Below are 24,881 nucleotides of genomic sequence, written 5' to 3' on the forward strand. Positions count from 1 at the left end.
TAGTCACAATATTTGGCTCAAGAATCTTTTGTTCTATTTGAAATGGGAGCTACGATTTTATATGAGGTATGAGGCCAGAGAGAGGCCTCTGTATTAGGACAGGAAGGGAAAGAGAGGAAGTGAGGAGAGAGACTGAGGAGGAAAGAGACAGAGGCAGAAACAGAGAGAGACATGCAGAGGGGCACACACAGAGAAAGACACATCAACAGGGTCAAGAGAGAGAGAGAGAGAGAGAGAGAGAGAGAGAGACTGTAAGAGAGATTGGGAAATCCTGGAGTCTGCAGAGCATATAGGCAACTAGAAATGTTTTTTCTTCCCATCCATCAGTCATGGTACATTGTCAGGAAGACATTTGAGAGAATTATGTCTGAATCTGCAGCTTTAAGAGTCAAAATTCTGAGTGCAGATGGGGCTTTTGGGGACCCTTTTCTTCCCCCTGGGTTGCCTTGTCCAGCCTTAATAAGGGTGAGATGCCTAGTCTTCTTGCAACTTGGTATGCCATGTTCAGTGGGGATTCCTAGGACCCGCCCTTTTCTAAAGGGATAGAGTGATGGTTGGGGGTGAGGGCTGGGGAGGGGATGGGAGACTAGGAGGAGAGGAGGAAGGAAACACTGCAGTTGGGATGTAATATATGAAAGACAACTAAATTTATATATATATTTAATATAAAGAGTCAACATTTCCTGCATTGTTCTGTCGCTGGGAACCCACTGTAAAGACCAGGTATGTAGACAAGTCAGTGCTGCCCCAAGAGCTGACCTAGCTACACAGAAAGACTTCTGGAAACAGAAGCTCAACATGGCGGGTACATTGTTCAATACTTGTCTGTTAGAACACATTCTAGCATGGAGTTGCACAAGGGGAATTTTGAGTGATTGTGAGAAAACTCCAAGGAAACAAGGCTCTTGTGACCTGACTTTCTTAAAAACAAAAAAAACAACAACATAAATTGTTCATGGAATGTGCTTTCATGCCTTTCCCAGGTGTAGCAGATAAGAGTGAGTTAACGTTAGATTATTTATTACAACTGGCGATTGTTACATGTTTATGTGCATCTATGGAAAAACATGTTTTTGCTATGTAAAGCTTGTCTTTGTGATTGTACACTTACTCAGGCAACTCTTCTGAACCTCAGAGTACAAACTGTCTGATACTCTGAATAAACTTAGCTATTGCTTGATACTCCATTGTCCCAGGTCCCACTGCCTCTAGAGCATGTATCAACTTGACAAGATCTAGAAAGATCTAGGAAAAAAGCTCCTGGGACAAATACCAAAATATTAGAAAAATTTTGCCAAGAATTCCTCCAACAGCAAGTTAACGTACAGAATATTTAATAAACTCAGAAACTCCTTGAACTTTAGTGGTTGAAACAAGGGATTGTCATGATCTTGGAGCCATTCTAAAGTGAGTTCCAGTCATCCAGAATTACATAGTGAGACTACTTTTTTAACTTCAAAATATGTAAGCATCAAAATAACAAACAATCCAACAATCTAGTCCTATTAATGGGCAATGGTACTGACCAGTTTTCAAATAAAGTTCTCATGATCGTTAAGCATATAACAAAACAGTTCAACCTCTTGAGCCATCAGCTAATCCAAACCCAAACTGCATTAGAATTTTTTTCCCTTTTTAAATTTAATTTTTTTCATAAAACATATTTTAATCATATTATCTCATCTCCCTCCCCATCTTCTTCCTCATCCGTACAACCTCATGTTTTTTCTCTCTTAATATGTAAAACAACCCAACCAAAAAAGCCCCCCCCAACTCCCTCCTCTCCCCACAAAAACTTGGGAGTCTGATTTTGGCCATTACTTCTGAGCCTGAGTCTTATCCTAGAATTTGGCTGATACACTTATTGTCAGTTCACTGAAGAAAACTAATTTTTCCTCACCTAGCAGATATCAGTTATAAATAGCTTCTTGGTTAGGAGTCAAACTTTATGGCCTCTTCCCTTTCTCTCTTCTGGGGTTTGTCTGGCTTGAACCTGTGCAGCTCTGTGCATGCTTTCACAGTCTCTATGAGTTCATATGTGTATCACTCCTATTGTGGCTGGAAAATCCTGTTTCTTTGCAGTTTTCCATAACCTTTGGCTCTCTGCCTCCTTTTCTTCATGAGCTCCTGAGCCTTGAGGGGAAGGGAGTGATAAAGACCTCCCATTCAGGGATGAATGTTTTAAAGTCTCTCATTCTGTATACATTACAGTGTTATGGGTCTCTGCTAATTCCCTTCTGTTGCAAGAAGAAGGTTCTCTGATGCGGGTTGAATGATCCACTGATCTATGGGTATAGCATATGTCATTATGAGTTATTTTATTGTTAAATTCACTTAGGAGGATAAGAGGAGTAAGTTTTCTCCTAGGGCCCATGACAGATCTAGTCTCAGGTTACTGGCTTGATCAAGTTTGCAAAGTTGATTTCTATCTCATGGAGTGGGTCTTAAGCTCAATTTAAAAACAACAAAAACAAAAATGATTGGTTACTCCCATAATATTTGTGCCACTATTGCACAATGGATATATCTTGCAAGCAGGCCATATTGTAGATTTTAGGGTTTGTAGCTGGATGAGATTGATGCTTACTTTTATCCTCTGGTAGTCCATACACTAGTTTCTAGCACTCTAGATGTAAGTCATTTGAGGTAAAGCTTCTAGTTGTATATCTGCTTTTTTTTTTTCTATATTTGATAACATAAGTATGTGATGTTCTCAGCAATAGTGTCTTATAATCAAGTTATGGAAGGGGAACCAAGAACATTAGTGATAACCTGTAATGTTTGGGAGGGAGCACCTAGGGGACCTTTTTAGCCAAAACCTCAAAAGACGTACCCCACTCCTGGTACTGAGGTTTTGTTTTGAACATTATATGGTAACCATACCATTATATGGTAACACTATTTAAATTCCTTTATATTTATATGTATATTAGGATGAGTCTACATTAGTGGGTTTTTATAGAGCTTTTCAAAACTCTTTTAGTGTTAGTTTGGCAGTTTGAATGAGAATGGCCTTCACATGTTTGAATACTTTGTCCCTAGTTGGTGGAATTGTTTGTGAAGAATTAGGAAGTGCTGTGGATAGTTTTAGGTCAACTTGACATAATCTGAAGCCATCTGAAAGGAGGGAATTCCAATTAAGAAACTGCCTCCTCAAGATTGGGTTGGAGGCAGTCCTGAAAAGCATTTTCTTAATTAGTGATTTATGGCGAGAGCCCAGCACATTGTGGAAGGCACCAATCATTGGCTGGTGGTCCTAGCTTCTATAAGACAGCATGCTGAGCAAGGCATGAAGAACAGCTAGTAAGCAGCACTCCTCCGTGTCCTCTGCAAAAGCTCCTGCCTCCTGTCCTGTCCTGACTTCTTTCAGTGATGAACAGTGACGTGGAAGTATAAGACAAATAAGTAAGCAAGTCTTCCTCCAGCATGCTTTTTGGTTATGATGTTCCATTGCAGCAAGAGAAACCCTAACCAAGACAGGAAATATGGGCTCGTTGGGGGCGCAGTGTAACAAGATGGGTGGGATTTGAGCTTTCAAGAGATTCATAGCACTCTCAATGTCCTCTTTGCTTCCTGTTTGTGAGCTCAAAGCTTCTGCTCTGCTACCTTGCTCCTTCCACCAAAGATCATGAATTCATATACCTTCCAAGCCCCAAGCAAACCTTCCTTCTAAAAGTTGCCTGGTCACCGTGTTTTGTCACAACACGGGAAAAGCAACTAAGACATAAGTTTCTGTGACAGGCTTGACCACGGTGGAGTTTTGGAGCAATGTGAAAGGTTTTAGGACTTTGGACTAGAAAAGCATTTGGATGTTATAGGTAGAACTTAATGGGCTGCCTCAGTGCAAGCTAGAAAAACTCAGTGTGTTCCAATAATCTACACATCTGTTTTTGTGCCAGTACCATACTGTTTTTATTATTATGGCCCTGTAATATATATTGAGATCTAAAATGGTAATCTGTCAGAATTTCTCTTTTTTCTTAGGATTGTTTAGCTATCTTGTGTCTTTTGTGCTTCCATATAAATGTAAGGATAGGTTGTTTTTTTTTTTTTTTTCTACTCTTTTAAAAGATGAGATGAGAACTTTGATTGGGACTGCGTTGACTCTATAAATAGCTTTTGGTAAAATACTTATTTTACCAAATGTTTTTTTCCCCTAGTGTCTTTATCTTTTTCTTCGGCGGTTTTAAGTTCTCATTGTGTTGTCTTTCATTGTCTTGTTTAGCTTCATGCCTAGATATTTTTTTTTTCTTTGAAGCTGTAGTGAATGGAAGAGTGTCTATGATCTCTTTCTCTGTATGTTTGTTTTGGTATTAGGAAGACTATTGATTTTTACAAACTTATTCTGTATGCTGCCACTGTTAAAATTATTTATTATTTCTAGAAGTTTTTTTTAAATTTTATTTTTCTTATTAGTTACATTTTGTTAACTCTGTATCCCAGCTGTATCCTGCTCCCTCATTCCCTCCCCAATCCCACCCTCCCTCCCTCATCTCCTCCCTGCCCCTTTCCAAGTCCACTGATAGGGGAGGACCTCCTCCCCATTCATATGACTCTGTTTTTTCAGGTATCTTCAGGACTGGCTGCAAAATCCTCCTCTGTGGCCTAACAGTACTGCTCCTCCCTTGGGAGATGGGGAGGTCAAAGAGCCTGACATTGAGTTCCTATTTTGAAATAGTTCTTTTTTTTTCTTACTATAGGAAACCAATTGCTTACTGAACATTTCTTTAAGTGTTTCTCTGCCATTCGATATTCCTCTACGGAAAGTTCTCTGTTTAGCTCTGTTCCCCATTTTTTAATTGGATTACTTGGTTTGCTGCTTTTCAGCTTCTTTAGTTCTTTATATATAATGGATATTAGCCCTCTGTCAGATAAAGGGTTGGTGAAGATTCTTTCCCAATCTGCAGGCGGTCGTTTTGTTTTGATGACGGTTTTCTAGAAGTATTTTTAGTATTTCTTATGTATGCTATTATTTCATTTGCAAATAGGTGTAGTTTGATTTCTTTTTCTGTTTTTTTTTTTTTTAAATAGGGTTTCTCTGTATAGCTTTAGCTGTCTTATACCTGCTTTGAAGACCATGCTGGCCTTGAATTCACAGTGATCCATCTGCCTCTGCCTTCCTTAGTGCAGAGATTAAAGGCAAGCACCACTATCCCTGGCTACAATGATTTCTTTTCCCATTTGTATCTTTTTAATTCCTTTTCATTGTCTTATTGATCTAGTTATTGTTTAAGCACAATTACTTAGTTTAACCCGAAGATACAAAATTGAAAATAGCAATCATATACTCATAAAAAAAATCAAGAAATTTAAGAAAGACACAAAGAAACATCTAGATGAACTTAAAGAGAAGAAATGCCTGAGTTGATGCACAAGAAAGCACAAATATAAGGTTGGAAGAGATGATGAGGAAAAGAGTACAGAATTTGAAAATGTCATAAGTGATGGAGATTTGAAAAGGGCTGAAGCTGAAATGAAGATGGAATTGAAAAGCATACAAGCCAACTAGAAAACTCCAGGGAAATCCTTACAAGCAGAATGGATCAAGAAGACAAGAATATGAGCCCTCAAGATAAAGTAGACAGTCTAGATGTTTGCTCACATCTGCCCAGGAAAAGTTTATGTGACAGTGACTACCAACAGATGAATGAGCCTGGTGCTGCCAGGACTGCTATTTCCCCTGTCCACCCACAGTTTCCAGCACAGCCAAGAACCCCAACCAGGTGACTGGACTGTTAACATTCCCATTAAGGGAATTATAGGATATGGAAGTATGACCCAGTAAAACTGGGAGTCAATATCACAGAACAAGCAGTCAGAAACATCTCTCATAGCTTCCCACAGCATGGCACACTGTCATCACTTACCAAACCCCATGAGAATTAAAGAGCCAACCAACATGATGAAAGTCTGGATAGTATCTGTGTAGATCACTGAGGCCAGGCCCCCTGTGGGGAGAAAATAATGGACAGGATGTTTTATCCATGCACACTGATTACCCTGTCTTCAGCACTGGGCTCTATTCCAAACACACAAATGAGTCCATGTAACATAGCTGCCATGTGAGCCACAGCTTCTCTTGACACCAGTTTCTCCTCAGTGTTCATTGAGGCATTTAGTTCATGTCCTCTTTCTCCTGTCTTACTGAGATGCAAAGTTCTGTGAATTATGGTGGAGTTCTGTCTTGGCGAGTTCTTGAATATTAAATAAGGGAGAAGTGAAGATTTTATGCTATGAAAGTTTGTCATGACACTCTACCCAATTCTCCTCCCCATTTGGGTTGATATATCTTATCTCAGAAAACCTTGTTTGTTCGGGACACATCATTGTTTTATTAGTTGGAGTCCAGAAATAATTACTGACTTGTGTATTGTAACAATGCTGTGTGGGGCCTATGATGAGGAAGCAAGAACGATCCAGGAAATCTGAGGTCAGGCCCCCAGTCCTCGTGAGTCTGAAATTGTGTTCAGTGTGCAGCAGTGACTTCAGATTATCTTGTTCCGACTTTTATTTTTTCCAAGTCAGCTAGTATAACCTATCGCAGCTGTTTTAAAATGTGTGCAAATGCTTTTAGTTTAGTAGGCAAGAGACACTAGACCAGCATCTTAGGTTCAGGAGAGTCTGTTGGATCATTGCCACCCACCTTCCCAATCAACCTACCCCCGCAGTTCCTCCATTTCACTTGTGACAATTGTGGCTCATTCTGTGATCCACCATGTTTATATCTGTTTAGCCTCGGCTTACATTTTCTAGTGGGATGTTGAAACTTCCTCATCTAAGCCTTCTATGTATTCTATCAGCGTAATTTTAAATGGTGTTTTAGTTACCAACACACAGCTGAGTGAAACCATGAACTCCTCAATATGTCTCCACACCATTTTCTTTTATTTTTCCTACTTCGAAGCTTTCCCTTTCTTGCTCTTTTTTCAAACTCATGGCCTCTTTTCCCACTAAATGCTGTTATATGCATGTATGTTATATGCACAAATATACACACATACATTTCTAAATATAACCTTTTTAGTCTTTATAGTGTTTTTTATCAATCTTCTTGCATCTAATGAGGAGCATTGTGTTGTTTTTATTGTAATTGCTGTGCTGGCCCTGTGCTTTATTCCCATGGTGCCAACAAAATGGTACTTCAATTTGGCAGTCACAAAGCTAGCACTGAGGTCACTAATCACAGACAGTAAACAGAACACATTATTAATGAGTAAAACAAGAGGCAGACTCACCAGCAACTGTGTAAAAAGCGGTGATAGCCAAGAGGATGAAGACTGCCAGGTAGAGGTTTAATCCCATGGCCAGTTGAATGAATATGGCTCCAGAGAATATGGTTGCCTAGGAAAGCAATAGTTGGGATGAGAAAGAAGCATGCATTTCAGGCCTCTGTTTGTTCTGCTCCAACATCTGCCTCCTCTTTTTGCTCACGTGATAGGCTCCTGCCCATCCTTCAAGACTCCACTCAGATGTCTCCACCACAATATTCCCTACAAGTCACCAAACAATTTTCAATTTTTTCTGTACACTTATCACAGGTGGTTTATTGTTCAGTGACTACATAAAGGAAGTGGCATGTCCTGCAACCTTTTTCTGTACCATAAGGCTTATAAAGCCTCAGCAATTGCTTGTGGGAACTCTCTTGAGGAGGGTATTTCAAAGAATATATTATTGGCATCAGCATTCTATCAATGAAATTTTTAGGATTATAATAGCTGTACATATATATACATAAAAGAAGTTATGTTGACCAATAGAACAACATAGACAATCCAGACATGACTGCATATAACTTCAGCCATGTGATACTTGACAAAGTTGACAAACACATACACTAGAGAAAATACATCATCTACAAGAAGTGCCGTGGGGACAGCATGTTGGCACATGGTTACACATATATGAGTGTAACTTAAGTCTTCAGCACAAAACTCATTTCCAAATGGACAAAAACTTCCATGTGAAGCCTGAAATACTGAACCTGTTAGAGAAAGCATAAGCTCTACAATATAAAATACAAGCCCAGGAAAGGACTCTTTGAATAGGATGTCATTTGTTCAGGATTTAAGGTCAACCATAGACAAATGGTACCTCATAAAAAGAAAACACTTCTTTACCACAAAAGAAACAATCAACCAAGTGAAAAAGGAGCCCACAGACTTGGAGACATTCTTTTACAGCTTTATCTGATAGAGGATTTATATCCATAGCTGATGAAGAACTTAAAAAACAAAGAGTCAAGAAAACAAATGATTAAGTTAAAAAATAGACCATGGATCTGAATAGAGAGCTCTCAAAAGAAGAAATGAAAATGACCAAGAAGTATCTCAAAAAAGTATCTCAACAGCCTTGGCAACTAGGGAAATGCAAATTAAAACAACCTTGATATTTCATCTTATTCCAGTCAGAATGACTGACTAAGATCAGCAAGATGACTGACATCAAATGCTGGACAGTAAATGGGGGAAAAAGGGACCCTCATTCACCCTTAGTGTGATTGCAAACTGAGCCAGCCACTGTGAAAATAAGTGCAGGGAATTCTCAAAAAGCTACGAATGGGACCTGAAAAGGATCATCCTGAGTGAACTGTCCCAGAAGCAGAAAGACACACACGGTATATACTCACTCATATAGACATGTAATATAGGATAAACCTACTAAAATCTGTACATCTAAAGAAACTAAACAAGAGAGAGGACCCTGACTAAAATGCTCAATCCCCATCCTGAAAGGCAAAGAGGAAGGACATTAGAAGAAGAAGAAAACAGGAAACAAGCTAGAAACCTGCCACAGAGCGCCTCTGAAAGGCTCTGCCTGTCGACTATCAAAGCAGATGCTGAGACTTATGGCCAAGTGTTGGGCAGAGTGCATGGAATCTTATGTAAGAAGTGGGAAATAGTAAGATCTGGAGAGGACAGGGCCTCCACAAGGAGAGCAACAGAACCAGAAATTTTAACACAGGGGTCTTCCCAGAGACTCATACTCCAACCAAGTACCATGCATGGAGATAACCTAGAACCCCTGCACTGATGTAGCCCATAGCAGTTCAGTGTCCAAATAGGTTCCATAGTAATGGGAAGAGGGACTGCCTCTGACATAATCTGATTGGCCTGCTCTTTGATCACCTCCCCCTGAGAAGAGAGCAGCCTTACCAGGCCACAGAAGATGACAATGCAGCCACTCCTGATGAGATCTTATAGACTAAGATCAGAAGGAAGGAGAGGAGGACCTCCCCTATCAGTGGACTTGGGGAGGGGCATGCGTGAAGAAGGGGGTGGGAGAATGGGATCGGGAGGGGAAAAGGGAGGGGCTTATGGGAGGATACAAAGTGAATAAAGTGTAATTAATAAAAAAAGGCTACAGATAAATCTACTATGTGCCTCGGCCATACTACTCCCATAGGTACTTGATCAGGTAACTATGTTCATTGACACAATAGCTGTGTTCAGTTCACAATAGTTTGGGAACTGAAAACAACCTAAATGCTCTTAAACTGATGAATGTATAATAAAAATGTGGTACATACACACAACGAAATTTTATTTGACCATGACGAAAATGAAATCAAGAAGTTTGCAAGAAATGGCTACAAGCAGAAAATACACTGAATGAGGTAACCCGGGTGCAGGAAGATAAACATCCCATTATCTCTCATACGAGGATCTTAGCCTCTAATTTATATGTTCATATAAATAAAGTAAATGTATACATTATTTAATATGATAATATATAGAATACAATAAATATAGATAAAATAAAAATTACACATATGCGCACACACACAGAGATCGATCACTGGTATATGAGTGTGAACAGAGGTTATCAAAGTAGAGAGGGGCCTGTAAGCATGGAAAACGGCCTTAGAGTGGTCCTGTAGAGAGGGTAGCGGAACATGTGCAACATGTAGGAGGAAAGGGGAATAATGGATGGAAGGGTGGAAAGAAGGGCCAGAGATACAGGGGTGTGTGAATCCAACCCAAACAAAACATGAGGAAATGCCATAGGAACCCTGTTAAGCTGTATGCCGGTTAACAATAATTCTTATCAAAGCCTTTGCACAGATAGGGAAGATAGTTACAAACTAGACACTAAAACAATTCAGCAGCAGAAAGCACAGGCAAACTGATTAAAAATAAGGAGATGATATAAGCAAATCATTCTCACAAGGAGAAATATAAATAATGCACTAAAATCTTTAAAATTTACTTATTTGTTTGTTGTTGTTACCTGTGTGCATGCTTTGCCTGAATGTAGGTGTACTTCTGCCTGCCTGGGACTAGTGGAGGCCGGAGGAGGATTCCAGGGCCCCTGCAACTGGAGTTACATATCCTCCCCGAGAGCGAACTGAACCCAGGGCTCCTGAACATTAAGTGCTCTTTACCACGGAGCCATCTCTTCATGCTTACAAGAAAAAGTTGCCTGGCATCGTGGTGCATGCCTTTAATCTGAGTACTCGAGAGATAGAGGCAAGAGAATCTCTGCCAGCTTGGTCTACAAAGTGAGTTCTAGAATAGCCAGAGCAGAGAAACTGTCTCAAAAACAAAACAAAACAAAACAAGGAAAAGTTAAGCACTGATAATTACTGTGGAAATGCAAACGCAAACCACACTCAGATGCTATATTGCTAAGGTTTTAATAGCTAGTAGTAAAGAATCAAAAATTAACAAATGCAGTTGAAGATGCAGAGAAAGTGGAAGGTTTCCATGCAGTTTCAATGTAATTTATGCAACCATTTCAGAAAGTAGTTTGTAGATTTCTGATAACACTAAAGTTAGACGAGATTGCGGAGGCACCCAGGCACAAGGCCTTGGAACATGCAGTGGCAATGCCAAGAGAGCCTTGGCCCAGCCCTCCAAAGGTGAAGCACTGGACAGAGAGGTGTGTGGACCAACCCTAGGGGGAGCCAACAGGGAAGGGAAACCCAGCATAATGAAACACATCATGATGACAGTGCAGATTTGCCTGAGGCAGAGGGGCAGTTATTCCCACAACAGCAAGAGATTAAAAAAAAAAAAAAAAAAAAAAAAAAAAAAAAAAAAAAAAACTGAAGTAGATTGTAAGAGCCACCAGTGAAGTGAAAAAAAACTGGGTGTCATTTCAAAAGGACACCTACTGATTGGGGATCTCTGTCGACTGCATTTTTAAAAACCTCAGAGCAAGTGACAGGGAATAGCCTAACTATGCCAACTATGCCCATCGAGACAGAAGCCAGCATATTGACAAACAGGGCCCGAGGACACACAGGGGACATAAGTCAAGAGCTACAGTATTTCTCCCTGTAGCTAACACAGACTTTTGTTAAACTGTCACAGTTCTCACTGAAGTAAAATTTCCCCTGGAGCATAAATCCAAATTCATACAACTTACCAGGAAGACTCATACCAAACAACACAGACAGAAAATAGAAAAGGGACAAAAGCTACAAAAATAGAAGATGCATACACTCAAACAGGGACAAATGCCACAAGAAACAACACAAGAAACACAGTTAACACATCAGACAGCACCACAAATGCTGAGAAGCTAGAGTCTGGGGTTTTCTCAGCACTGTAAGACAAAGACAAAAACATAATGGAAGATACCAGATAGTTTAGAGTATTATTTTTCAAAAGGGTTAAAGGCCAAGTAGAGGACTCCAACAAATAGACAATAAATTTAATTCAAGACATTAAAAAAAGAAACATGTGAAATCAGTTTAAGACATACAAGAATACAACCAAAGTTGGCAAGAGGATCAGTTAGCTGGAGGAAAACAATCAAAAAATATGGAGGAAAAAATTTAGCAATGAATCAGAAACATTGAAAACAACAATAACAAATATAAATTCTGGAAATGAAAGAATCAGTTAATCAAATAACTCAAGAGAACGCACCATCAACAGATAAAACCTAGCAAAAGAATGAATATTAAGGATGAAGGTCAAGGCCTAGACAATAATATGTACAGACACAGATCAAGGGGAAAAACAAGTACAATCAAATCCTTCAAGAAGCCTGAGGTATACTGAAAGCAAAATCTAAGAATCAATGGTATAGAAGAAGAGTTGAGAAACACACTCAGAAAGCTTGTCACTGATATAGGCGAGAATTTAACAGAGAGAAAAACAACATTCCAACATAGAATGTATTTAGAACTCCAAATAGACACAATCAGAGTGAACCTCCCCACAATACATCAAAATGTTCAAAGAGAAAAAAGTTGAAAGAAAACAAGCAACACTAAAACCAGAACCATCAGAATAACATCAAATCTGTTTTCAGCAACACTAAAAGTCAAGAAACCATGGGAAGATACAGCCCAAGCCTTGAAAGTAAATGATTATGAACCAAGATGGTTACAACCTGCAAAATTATCTTTGACAATATATGACCACATTTAAATCATACATACTATATTTCATGTTACACAGCTAATTTGTCTACACACTTGATAGATGTATGTTACAGATCACAAAGGATTAAAGAGGGCAACAGTATAGTTCAAGGAGTCTCAGGCACTGGAGAGATGGTTAAGAATGCCTGCTGCTCAATCTTGAGGCCCAGAGTTTGGATCCCAGTAACAAGCCAGAGGCCTCAGCCATGCCTGCAACTCCAGCTCCTGTATCCCAGCTGACCAGTGGGGAGGTGGGATTTGTTTTGGGTGCTTCTGGCTGAAAATCTTGATACCACTGTCACCAGGAAGGCAGACACTTAGCAAACCTATCAAGTCAGTACCTCATCCTAGGCCCTATTATGGTAGAGGCCACCTTCCTTTAGGCAAAAAAAATTCTGGCTTCTCTTCATGTATCATGCAGGAAAATCTCAGAAAATCTCAGATAAGGTAGATGAGGTCTCACAATCAGAGTCACAAAAAACAGAGCCCAAACAAGAATTTACAGAACTTTCTTTGATCTTTACCCTGTGACACTTGTCTGAATACAACTTCCAAAGATGTCCTGTGAATGTATTAAAAATCTCTTGAGTTTTAACAATATGACTCTAGCTTCAAGGACAGAGGCAGAAAAATTGATGAGGCTTGCTGGCTTCCAGATAGAATAAAATGGAAATAAAAAAGTAGATGAAGAGAACAAAAAATTTCAAGACACACACAAGTTAAGGCAACTCATGACAAATCAGCAATATAGAAAATTATCAGGAAAAAATGCTGTAGACAGAGGAAGAAGAAAGATAGTCTTATACACAAGAATGTGGAAGAGTCCCTGAAAGCAATAGATCAGTGGAGGAGAATGGAGAAGGAGCTAGTCATATTTGACAGAGCAAACCAGCAAACACCCAGCACTACCAGGAGAAAAACGCTATAACTAACAATTAACCTCCAACCAGAACAACCAAAATAAAATCACAGACAATAGCAAACCCTTCACATTCATAATAGTGAAAGGAAGTGGCCTTACCTCACCAATTTAAAGACATGCACTAATGGACTGGATTTTTAAAAACGTTGACCCAGTTATGTGCTGACTTCAAGAAATATACATATCTAGGAAATACATCAATAGACTGAGGGTCAAAGGTCAGCAATTTACCAAGAAACATGAAGCCATAAAAAAGCTGGCATAGCAATGGTCATTTCTGATAATGTAGATTTAAAATCATTTCTAATCAGAAGTGATAAAGAAGGCAGCTAAGTATTAATAAAGGAATAATTCAATAAAATACTAGCTATTGTAAATATTTATATACCAACTCTTGCTCTCAGTTAAGGCATAACTGACCACATATGCCTAGACTCAACAATAATGGGGGACTTCAATAGTCTATATATCTATAGGTCCTTTACATCAAAATCGGAAAGGAACCTCAGAGCTAGATTACAATCTAGATCAATTGGCTTGAACAGCTGAAAGGGATGAAGATTAGACAGAAAAACTCTGTCTATTTTTATCTGCCTATGATGTGGTCTCATAGCATTCGGGCATTCACCTTTTAAAAAAGTTACTGAGTATGATAAATACTTTCAGTAAATATCAGGATACAAAGCCAACCTATAAAACTCAGTAGCTTCATATTCACCAACAGTGAAAAGAAACTGCAAACAAACAAACACAAAATCCCATTTACAATGGTCTCAAAAATATCTAGGACCAAATCTTATCAAGAAGATGAAAGACTCCAATAAGGGGAACTTTAAACCTTGAATGAAATAAGCTGAGGAAGACAAACACCTTCTGTGTTCCTTCATTGAGAAAATTAATGTAAAAATGGTATACTATCAAGCACAATCTACAGGTTCGTGTGATACTGATGAAAATACCAATGTCATCTCTCACAGAACTAAAAAACAGTACTAACGTTTGTATAGAAGCACACACACAAATCTATGAGCAACCAAAACAATTTAAACACAAAGAACATAGCTAGAGAGAGATATCACATTACCTGACCTGCAACTCTATTACAGAGCCACAGTGATAAAGACAGCATACACCAGGCAAATCTAACACCAGCCCAGAGATAAACCCACAAAGCTATGCATACCTAATTTTAACCAGGAGGAAAAAAAAATACTGTAAAATTAAAACAACAAACAGAAAATAGTCTTTAGCAAAGGGTACTGGCAAAATTGAATATACACCTTCAGAAGAGTAAAAATAGATCCATATCTCTCACACTGCATACAAGTCAACTCCATTTGGATCGGAGACCTTAATTTAAAACTGGAAGTCCTTCTGGGGGGAGTTTGAAGGGCACTGTACACCTGGACTTTTTTTCAAAGAATTAATGAAGTCATTTTTAAAAGGAAAGAAACAAACCTGAAAACACTGAAATTATAAGGGGAAATATTTCAGGGCATACATATGGGCAACACATTCAAATGCCAGTGGCAAAGGAAACAGTACAAGAGTTGAGTAATGGGGTTACATAAAATTAAAGAGCTTTTGCATCTCAAGAAACTATTAACAGAAGGGACAGCTCCCAGAATGGAGAGAAGCCTTTGCCAGGTATAGGTGGCTTAACATCTCATAAAAACTGAAAGAAAAAAAAATCAGGAAAAATTCAAAATTACCTATCAATAACTGAACCAATAATACAAACAGATCTCAAAAGAAGACATACAAATGGCTAGTAATTATTTAAAGGTGTCCAATATCTATCCAACAGAGAGATGCAAGTTAGAGCTAATTGGAAATTCCACTCAGAATGGTTATCATCAGCAAGAGACAGAAGACAACAAATGCAGGTAGACCATGGAGAGTCGAACCTCATTTCCCTGTTTCTAGGAGTGTAATCCAGTACAGCCACCATGGAAATCAACGTGGAGGATTCTCAAAGAACTGGAAACACAGCTACCACGTGACCCTGCTACACTGCAACTGGGGATATCTTTTAAGGACTCCACATCCTATCTAGACACTACATTTGCACACCCACAGATATCAATGCTCAGTTCATGACAATAGGAAATGCAGCCACCCCACATGCACAATTACAGATGAACAGATGATGAAACTAAAGAAAATAAAATTATGGAATTTCCTGGAGCATGGCTGCAACTAGAAAACATTATGTCAGGTGGGTTAATCCCTCCCAAGAAAGATAAATACCTCATGTTCTATCTCATGCACAGATCCTATTCTCTAACTGTTAATATGCATATCTGGGTAAAGGCCAGGGTACTAGATAGTGGTTGTACGACTGTAAATAAAGACAATTTTGAAGAGGGAGATGTGGGCAAGAAAAATATAATAATTTATAAAGGCAGAAAGTTACAGTGGGAGAAGAGGGTCAGGGAGATTAGTGGAGAACTTAGCAGGAGAGAATCAACCTCTCTGTATGTATGAACACTGTACAGAAACCCATTTGTAAGAGATATTGAAAAACAATGAACTTTTGAAAAATAATTAAAATGTTGAAGCTAGAACTTCATTGCAACATAACAATCCTATAATTTTATGTACCAGTGAACATAAATTAGTGACTTGAAGAGAACACAGGCACATTCTGTTTTTTGTTGCCCCTAAGCACAATAGTAAATACATAGAACAAACCTTGCTGCCCTCGTGTAGGGAAATAGGTAAAGAGAACAATATATAAATATGTTGTTGAGCCATATTAATAATGAATTATTACCCAGCCACAAAAAAAAAATCTCGAGGTACATAATGTAATCATTTGAATGAACATTAATGAAACAATAGTGTATTGTGCCAGGCACAGAGAACAAGTAGAAAATGTTCTTGAGGCTGGAGAAGTGGCTCATTGGTTAAGAGCACTGACTGCTCTTCCAGAGGACCCGAGTTCAATTCCCAGCACCCACACGGCGACGCACCACTGTCTGAAACTCCAGTTCCTGGGGATATGCCACCCTTGTATAGACATATAGAGAGAATACCAATGCACACAAAAAGAAATAAATCTTTAGAGAAAAGAAAATTATCTTACCCACACGAGGATGCTAAATTAGTTGATTTCACAGGGGAAGAGGGTAGAGTACTGGTTACCAAAGGCTGGAAAGGGTGGGTAGGTAAAGGCAACAAACAGACAGCGATTGGGCACAAAACACTCGATTCTTGTGTCCTACATCATAGCAGTATTGCGTACTGAACTATTCATTCTTCATTATGTATTTTAAAACTGTTAGAAAAGAAGGTTTAAAACTTCTCAATGTGCAGAAATGATATGTCTCTATATCCTGAGTATTCTAATCACCCTGGTTCTATCGTTGTACTTTTGTATGGTATCAAACCAGCACACAGTGTACATTTTTATTTATCAATTAAAATGTTTAAAAAAGAAAAACCACACTCTTAATTTATTACTTTTTCCATTGTGTAGTACTACTAACTCATTGAGTTTATTATACAGAAGCCATATATAATTGGCTTATTTATCAATGACTATTTTACTATTTTTAAATACACCCAACATAGAACTTCATATTTGAACAATTTGAGGTACAAACCAAAACATTAAGGAATTAGGGAGCACCTCTAACTAACTCTCTGTATGCTATTGGAGGTTGAAAACAAGTGACTTCCTTTTTCACAGCCTAAGAAATGATTATATCTGAGAATAATGTCGTCCCTTCAGGACAGAGTAACAACCACCCAGCTCAGAATCTGTTATCACAGTGTAAAAGCACCGTGCCGCTTAGGTTCTGGTGTTGTTTGTCCAATCAACATAACTAGAGTTGTCATCTGGGGAGAAGGCAGCCATAACCGGGTGATTGTCTCCATGAGAGTGTCTACTGGTAAGTCTATGGAGAGAATTTTCTTGATTAGTGGTTAATATTAATGTGGGCGGGTCCAGCCCAGTGTGGACACTACCACTACTGGGCAGGTGGTCCTGAGTGGTATAAGCAATTTCCCTGAAGCCAGGCGGCGGTGGCGCTCGCCTTTAATCCAGCACTCGGGAGGCAGAGGCAGGTGGATCTCTGAGTTTCAGGCCAGCCTGGTCTACAGAGTGAGCTCCAAGGCAGCCAGGGCTACATGATAAACTCTGTCTTGGAAAAAAATAAATAAATAAACTGAGCAAGCAATAGGGAGCAAGCCAGTAAGCAGCATTCTTCCACAATGTCTGCCTCAATTCTTGCTGTTGGAGGCCCTGCCTTGAGTTCCTACCCAGACTTCTTGTCATGACCGACTGTAAGTTATAAGATGAAACAAACAATTTTCTCTCCAAGTTGCTTTTGGTCATGGCCTTAATTACAGAAACAGAAAATGAAAGGGAAAAGTACACAGGTGCCCATGTCTAAATGATCATCACTGATACCCCTTAAAACACTTCCCTGACGTTGTTCCTTTGTGGCTAATCACATATCCTTCGAAGCCCTTCCCCCTTCCAACTGCTCCCAGGTTCTTGGCTTCTTTGCACCTCCAATTAGCTCACCAACACCCTACCCTCTTCCATCACCAGAAGCCCTCCACTCTGGAGGACAACCTCTCAAGTTAGCATTCTTTTTGAGTCCATGCTCTTTGGAGCCAAAGCTCAGGCTGTCAGACTTGAGGGGAACTGGGTACTTTTATTTGCAACATGGAAACACTCGGGTCCTGACAGCCCCGGTCTCATCTGCTTCCCTCTTTCTGTTCAAATTTTCTTTCTTTGCTGGCTATTTCAGTGCTGCCTCCAGAAGGATAACTGACAAGTTCATTCATCGGTAAGTAAATGCTCATGTCACCTGCATCTGCTTTGCTTGTAACGATGACTAAGCTCAGCGGAAAGGCAAAGGTTAAGGCCAGCCGTTCTCTCATAAAAACCATGACACCCAAAGGGCTGTAAACCTGATAATGTATCTTTAGACCAAACAACGTGGAACACACTGCATTTTTCCATATAGCCTGTCCAGGACGTTGGGATCTTTACATTTTTTTCCTTCCTTCTTTCCAATTATCTTCAAAGACACAACTTAAAAAAAATCTTTAAGATTAGTTAAACATTTAATTGTGGTATCTACTTTTAAAACGGAATTTTAGAAAAAGAGAAGGTAAATTTTTAAAAAAGTAAGTATAATAGATCAAAATAATTCCTTTCTGGCTCATGTGAAAATGAAAATATTAACCTGGACTGACTCTGAGAAAAAATGAAAGGGTGACTGTGGCGAAAACAAAGAAAATGACTGCAGAATGGCAAAGGGGTATGCAAAAGTTCTCACATATGGGAACATGAGCAAAATTTTCAATACTTTATGAATATTCAATTGGACCAGAAAGATTCCAGAGAGTGCAATCCTCCCCTGGCACAGATATTTCAATGGATCTGCAAACTTTTTGACTATTCTGATTCCTGTCAGAGCTGTCATTTTCTACAACTCCCACTCAGTCCTCGCTTTTCTCCAAAGAATGATGAACCACACGTGGCCTCTTATTCTCCTTGTTAGTCAGCCATGCTCCCCTCCATGGACCATTTCTTCACTTCCAAACTAAAGCCATTTTAATTGATTTGTTTTTAACCCATTTAAAATTTTTCTAGTTCACATTGTATAGTGGAAAAAAGCAGAAGGTAAGAGATACCCTTTAAATCGCTGCGTAGCTATCACTTAAAGAGACAATTTTGCTTTGTATATATTCAATCTTTTTATCTGAAGGCTAGTAGATGCTCTATATTGCTATTAATAGTCTTTTATCTTGTAAATGTTTTGTAGAAAGAGCTGTAGGAGGTAAAGTCATCTACATAGATCCAGGCTGCTGACATATTACACCCCGTTTTCTTTCTCTTTTAAATTAAATTTTTATTTTTTATATTAATTACAGTTTATTCACTCTGTAGCCCAGATGTATCCCCCTCCCTAACCCCTCCCAATCCCAGCCTCCATCCCTCATCTCCTCCTATGCTCCTCTCCAAGTCCACTGATGGGGAGGTCCTTCTTCCCTTCCATCTTATCAGGTCTCATCAGAACTGTCTGCATTGTCTTCCTCTGTGGCCTGGCAAGGCTGCTCCCCCATCAGGGGGAGGTGATCAAAGAGCCAGCTGCTGAGTTCATGTCAGAGACAGTCCCTGTTCCCCTTATTAGGGAACCCACTTGGATACAGAGCTTCTATGAGCTACATCTGAGCAGGGGTTCTAGGTTATATCCATGAATGGTCCTTGGTTGGAGTATCAGTCTCAGAAAAGTCCCCTGTGCCCAAATATTTTGTACACCACATTTTTTTTAATATTGTCTCTCTATCAAGCAACCTCTTACAGCTAATATGCAAGGAGGTTCTGAACTCACAGAGGTTTTGATGGCCACCATGATGAAGAGGGAGAGGACTGAGAGGTAAATCTGGAGTCTCTTCCCACCAAATCGCTTCCTGAGATACTCTGGCATGGTCATCACCTGCAGAGAGAGACAGCAACAGGGATTCACCTCTGCGCTGACATCTGCTAAACACCCCTGGGTAGCTAAGTTTTACGCATCACATCCTGGGGATAACCAGGTGAGAAAGGTGTGCTTCCCACGGTAGGCTACAGGCTGGAACAATCATGGACGCTAGAGGCAGACCATTTTAGGATTTCTTCCTAACAGTTACTAGATGCTGTGACCTTTGACAAATAGTTTTGAACCTCTTCTTATTGTCTGACAAGTGAACCAGTTTTCTTTCTTCCCTCTTTCCTTTCCTGCCTTAAGACACTCTAACAATGTAGTCTAGGATGATCTTGAACTCACGATTTTCTGGCTTCTAATTCTTGAATGCTAGAGTTATAAGTATATGTTACTGTGCTCAGCTCTAGGCTGGGTTTGTTGTCAGTGTAGATATTAAGTACCTACAACTACAAATGACTTATAGGCATAAATTTATATTATTCTCACTAATAGTGTTAGAAACGTAGAGAGCAACATCACTTGTGAGTAAGGGACCACAATCATGTGTTGTTCTGGCTAGTCCTATGTTAACTGGACACAATTAGAGTAATTTGGGAAAAGGGATAGCCTCAACCAAGAAAATACTCTCAACGGGTTGGCCTGTAGACAAGTCTGGGTACCATTTTTTAATTAATTATTGATGTGTGAGCCCACCCCACCAGGGGCAGTGCCATTTCTGGAATCACACTCCTGTATCATATAAGAAAAACCATGCTGAGCAAGCAAGTACAGAGCATTCCTCCATGGCCTTTGCCTCAGTTTCTGCCTTCGGGTTCCTGCCCTGCCTTCCTTCAGTGATGGACTGTGACATGGAAATGGAAGTGGAAGTGAAATAAACCTCTTTCTCTCCATGTTGTTTATAGTCATGGTGTTTTATCATAGTGAGAGAAATTCTAACTAATCCATACAGTGAAGAGTTTTCCAAGAGTCTCCAATAAGACTTTGGATTTGGACTTTTGAGCTGCTTCTAAACTGACCTCAGACTTTGGAACCATTGTCATAGAGTGAGTGTGTTTTATATTATGAGAAAGAAATGCTCTTTGGAGACCAGGGACAGAATTCTGTGACTTGGATGATTTGTCTTCCAAAGGTTTCATGAGGTTCAAATTAGGTGTCCGATGTAATGGTGTTGGGATTGGGCAATCTGTACAAAGTAGGGCTCAGTGGGAAGACAGTTAGGTAACGGGTCTTTCTCTTAGGTATCCACCACCACAGATGAATTGCATTATTCTCACAGCATAAGATTGGTGGCTATAGATAGAGCCAAGTAATTGTGGTAATGATACTTGCTTTTTTGCCCAATGCTGGAATGCTAGTAAATTTACTAGCTGGTTACTCGCATGCCTCGCTGGGTGCCTGTGCCTGTTGATGCCCTCACGCTCTGACTCTCTTCAGACAGAAAAGGGATCCTGGAATTACAGCTGCCATTGTTACTGCCATCTCATTGGTGGCTGTTGGAGCTACCACCACGGCATTAGCCAGGAGTCATACTGTGCAGACTGCTCAGACCCTGAATAACCTTCTAGTCAATGTAGCTCATGCCTTAGATGTACAAAAAGGAATTAATGCTCAACTAAAAGGAGGTTTGATGGTGTTCAATCAGAGGATTGACCTCATACAGGAGCAAATTGATACCCTATGGCAAATTGCTCAACTTGGCTGTCAATGAAAGTATGCTGGACTTTGAGTCACTAGCATACAACATGAGAATTTTCCCTGTGCTGCAAATCTGTCTAAACAATTGTCTAGCTATATTTTAGGTAATTGGACTGGAGAATTCAATACTACGATGGAGCAGCTGAGAGTGGCCATTGTCATGGTAAATTCTACCAGAGTGGACGCAGGACTAGCCACAGGATTATCATCATGGATTGCTGCAGCCCTGAATCATCTGAAGGAATGGGCGGGCATGGGAGCATTAGCAGGCCTTCTGGTGTTGGTCACCTTGGTTTGCCTGTGGTATATATGCAAGATTAGAGTCTCACAACAGCGTAATGCAGCCATGACCATTCAGGCCTTTACAGCCATTGAAGCAGGACAGTCTCCCCAAGCATGGTTGGCTACCATAAAAAGCCAAAATGTTATGCTCAGGATGCGAGGCTAAGCACTGCACTCAGGGTCAGCTGCTTTGGACCCAGAGAAGAGCATGTCTGATTGCATGCGGGTTGATGCCCCAGGTCCCGCCTCTGAGAAAAAGGTATTGGACAGGTCTGATGCTCTTTGGGTGGATGACACCTAAATGAACATCAGTACAAAGTCCCAATTTATTTCTAATATCAGAGATCAGACCTCTACTCTTGCCTGATGCGTCCAAAACAAAAAGGGGGAACTGTAGAGAGCTGCGTAATGCCGTGCCTGAAAGATGGAGCTGGTTTCCGCCTTCCACCTTCCCGATGGTGAGTGCTCTCTGTCACGAACAACTCCATATTTGGCTAAGGCTGAGGATCTGGCTTGCTTCCATGTATGTGGACCTATCTGCATTGCCCACGTGGCATGCTGAGGTTGGCTACCCAGAGGCTATTTAAGCTGTGGGCTGGCTTTCCCCTGGGTCAGATGATTGTTCAAGGTTCCTGAATAAACTGCATTGAAAAAAAAAATAAAATAAAAAGATTGGTGGCTATAAAGACACTACAGAGTATGTGTTCGAGTCCATATTTTTCCCATTTTCACCATATTTTGATGCAGCAATGGCTAAAGTGTTCTGGGTACCATGTGAGTTAACCTCCATGACATAAATAGACTTATTTTCTTTATAAAGTACTTTGCTTCTGGCCTTCTGATAGATATACAAAATTAATTCAAACATACTCCAAAAGGCACCAAGTACGCATTTCCAAACTGGATCATTTTTCTCTGTTAATCCATCACCTGGCTCCTCTCTGTAACATCCGTCTCCACTAATGGAGGCCTCACACCTCCAGAACATGAAGCTTTGAGTCTTCAACTTGTCATAACACTTCTCTCTTTATTCCTTTAGTTTTTATCTGTCATTAAGCTTGTTGTGTTTTTGCCAGGAAAAATCTGCCATTTTTTCTTCTTCCTATAAAACCATGATTTGTAATGTCTTCTTAAAAGTGTCTACCATAGGTCCATTGCCCAGGTTCATTCTCCTCTCAACTGATAGAGTAGAGCTTCCTAAAACATTAAGTATGGTCATGAGCCTTGAGTTTCTGGAAGCCTTTGCTGCTGCTCATTTCTTAGGAGGTGAAATGTCTACTACACTTGAACCCTTCCTCTCCCACACATACATGCAAACCCACTTATATGTCCTACACATTTCCTGCATATAGTCTCTATTTTTTAACTGACCTCCAACTAATGCAAAATCTCTCATGATGTTTAACTTCTACGTTTTCTTAGCACTCTCGAGTCTGACTTTATTTTTTCCTACAAAGGTGATGCTCCTCAGAATAATCCAGCTCATTTCCAACTCCTTCTGATGAGTTTCTCTTAAAGTACTTGGGTGGTCCTAGATTCAGGTTCCTGCACCAGCTAAAGGCAACCCCAGTGGCCATTACAGAAGGCCTTGGAGATATTTCTCACCCATCTGTGGCCACGTTTTGCACTGAGCCCTTCCAGGGAAAGAATGGCAATTTTGTCACCTGTTTACTTTGTAGCAGCAGACCATGAGAAGGTTGAATATTAAGTTTCACTACAAAGAAGTTAGTGAACAAAAGCCTGTAGAGATTCCTTCTGGAAGGCTCATTTGCAGGTCTGGGAATACTCACCCCTGCCTTGATGTAGATGGGGACAAACACCCACCCAAGAACTAGCACCATGAGCAGGGCCTGTGAGAAACCAAGGGGAGAATGGAAAGTTCAAGAGGCATTGCTTATGAGACAGAAGCCACTGAGTAGAGAAACAGCAAAAACAAACAGAAATAAACACAACAACAAAACCCAATTTGTTAAATCTTGTCCCACATCAACCGTTAAGATATTTGAACAACTGTCACTTCCTTTCCTCTGTGTTTATGACTGAGAAGTCAACACTTTCTGAGACATAGGATGTGACTCAAGACATGAAGTGAAAGATGATTAAACAACATGGCTGAGTGGGACAAATACTTGGACCTCTGGAAAAGCACAAAACTTTTTATCACAAAGTATTGCGCTTGGATGGCAGGTGGTAAGCATGATATTTTCGAATGGATAAAGCCATCAGAAGGAAATTTCAAGCTATTTTAAGATCCTTGATGGTGATCACAGCTCCCCAGGGAAAACATTAGCAAAATCATAACCACTCATTAACATGTGGTATTTGCATATTTTTGACAGTTGTAACTATATTCCTTCAACAACCAAGTGAGGCAGCTACTTTATGTAGTTTTACTTATCTTATAAAGGTGGAAACCACACCTCATAGAGATTAGGCAAACACAATGTCACAGGCTAAATGAGGATAGATGAGTTATTTATAGCCTGAGAGTTGCACCCAAGAAGCCCATCTGAACGTGAGTCTAGGGGCAAAGTTTATGGAGCTATCAGACTCAAACTCTGGCCAAAGAGCTTATCTGGAGGCTGGGTGTGTACTGGAGGCTCTCATTCTACTAACATAATTAGGAGAGAGGCTTAACAAATGAAGAGCAAAGGTATTTGTGATGATTCTCAGTCCTTCCTAGGCCCACCCAGGGATGCTCTGTCTAAACTTTGACCATGATCTGACTTCCTTCTACACTAGTGTCTTCCTCTTCCCAGTATGCACACACTGCAAGGAAACACTGTGGGGAAAAGATAAAATCAAGTTTCTGAAGCAGGCACCAAGTCCTCTCCATTAGCTGTGAGGGATGTGATCCCAAAGGATTCCTAAGTGCACTATGCATGATTTTCTCCTGGTGTATTCCATACCACTGGGTCATTTGGAAGCTTCTCAATAGGGATAACCACTGCTTTTGTATTTTATATAATTGGATCCTAGATATTTGGGTCTAGGACAGAGAGAGAAAATTGAGATTACAACTGATCAGTGGCGAAGTGATAATGGATATTGAGTCATAGACACAATGTTTTCTGGCAGGGGCAACTTCAGAAGAATGGTCATAGGGTCAGTAATGATGTGGTCAATGTTCCAGAAATGCTTAAGGACAAAAAAGTGGGCC

The 24,881-nt window shown here is 39.9% G+C and overlaps 1 protein-coding gene across 1 annotated transcript in view; it reads right to left on the reverse strand.

Annotated features, from left to right (window-relative positions):
- The window catches only part of LOC110541189 (solute carrier family 5 member 4-like), a 64,449-nt gene that overhangs the window by 25,583 nt on the left and 13,985 nt on the right, over window positions 1-24,881 (reverse strand). Inside the window, exons 4-7 of the mRNA XM_060369346.1 lie at window positions 23,512-23,571; window positions 19,652-19,756; window positions 7,236-7,341; window positions 5,868-5,948 (exon numbers count right to left, since the gene is read on the reverse strand). Of these exons, the coding sequence (XP_060225329.1) occupies window positions 5,868-5,948; window positions 7,236-7,341; window positions 19,652-19,756; window positions 23,512-23,571 (352 nt within the window). The remainder of the gene's footprint in view (window positions 1-5,867; window positions 5,949-7,235; window positions 7,342-19,651; window positions 19,757-23,511; window positions 23,572-24,881) is intronic.

This window comes from Meriones unguiculatus, chromosome 16 (assembly GCF_030254825.1).
Source record: "Meriones unguiculatus strain TT.TT164.6M chromosome 16, Bangor_MerUng_6.1, whole genome shotgun sequence".
Lineage (NCBI taxonomy): Eukaryota > Metazoa > Chordata > Mammalia > Rodentia > Muridae > Meriones > Meriones unguiculatus.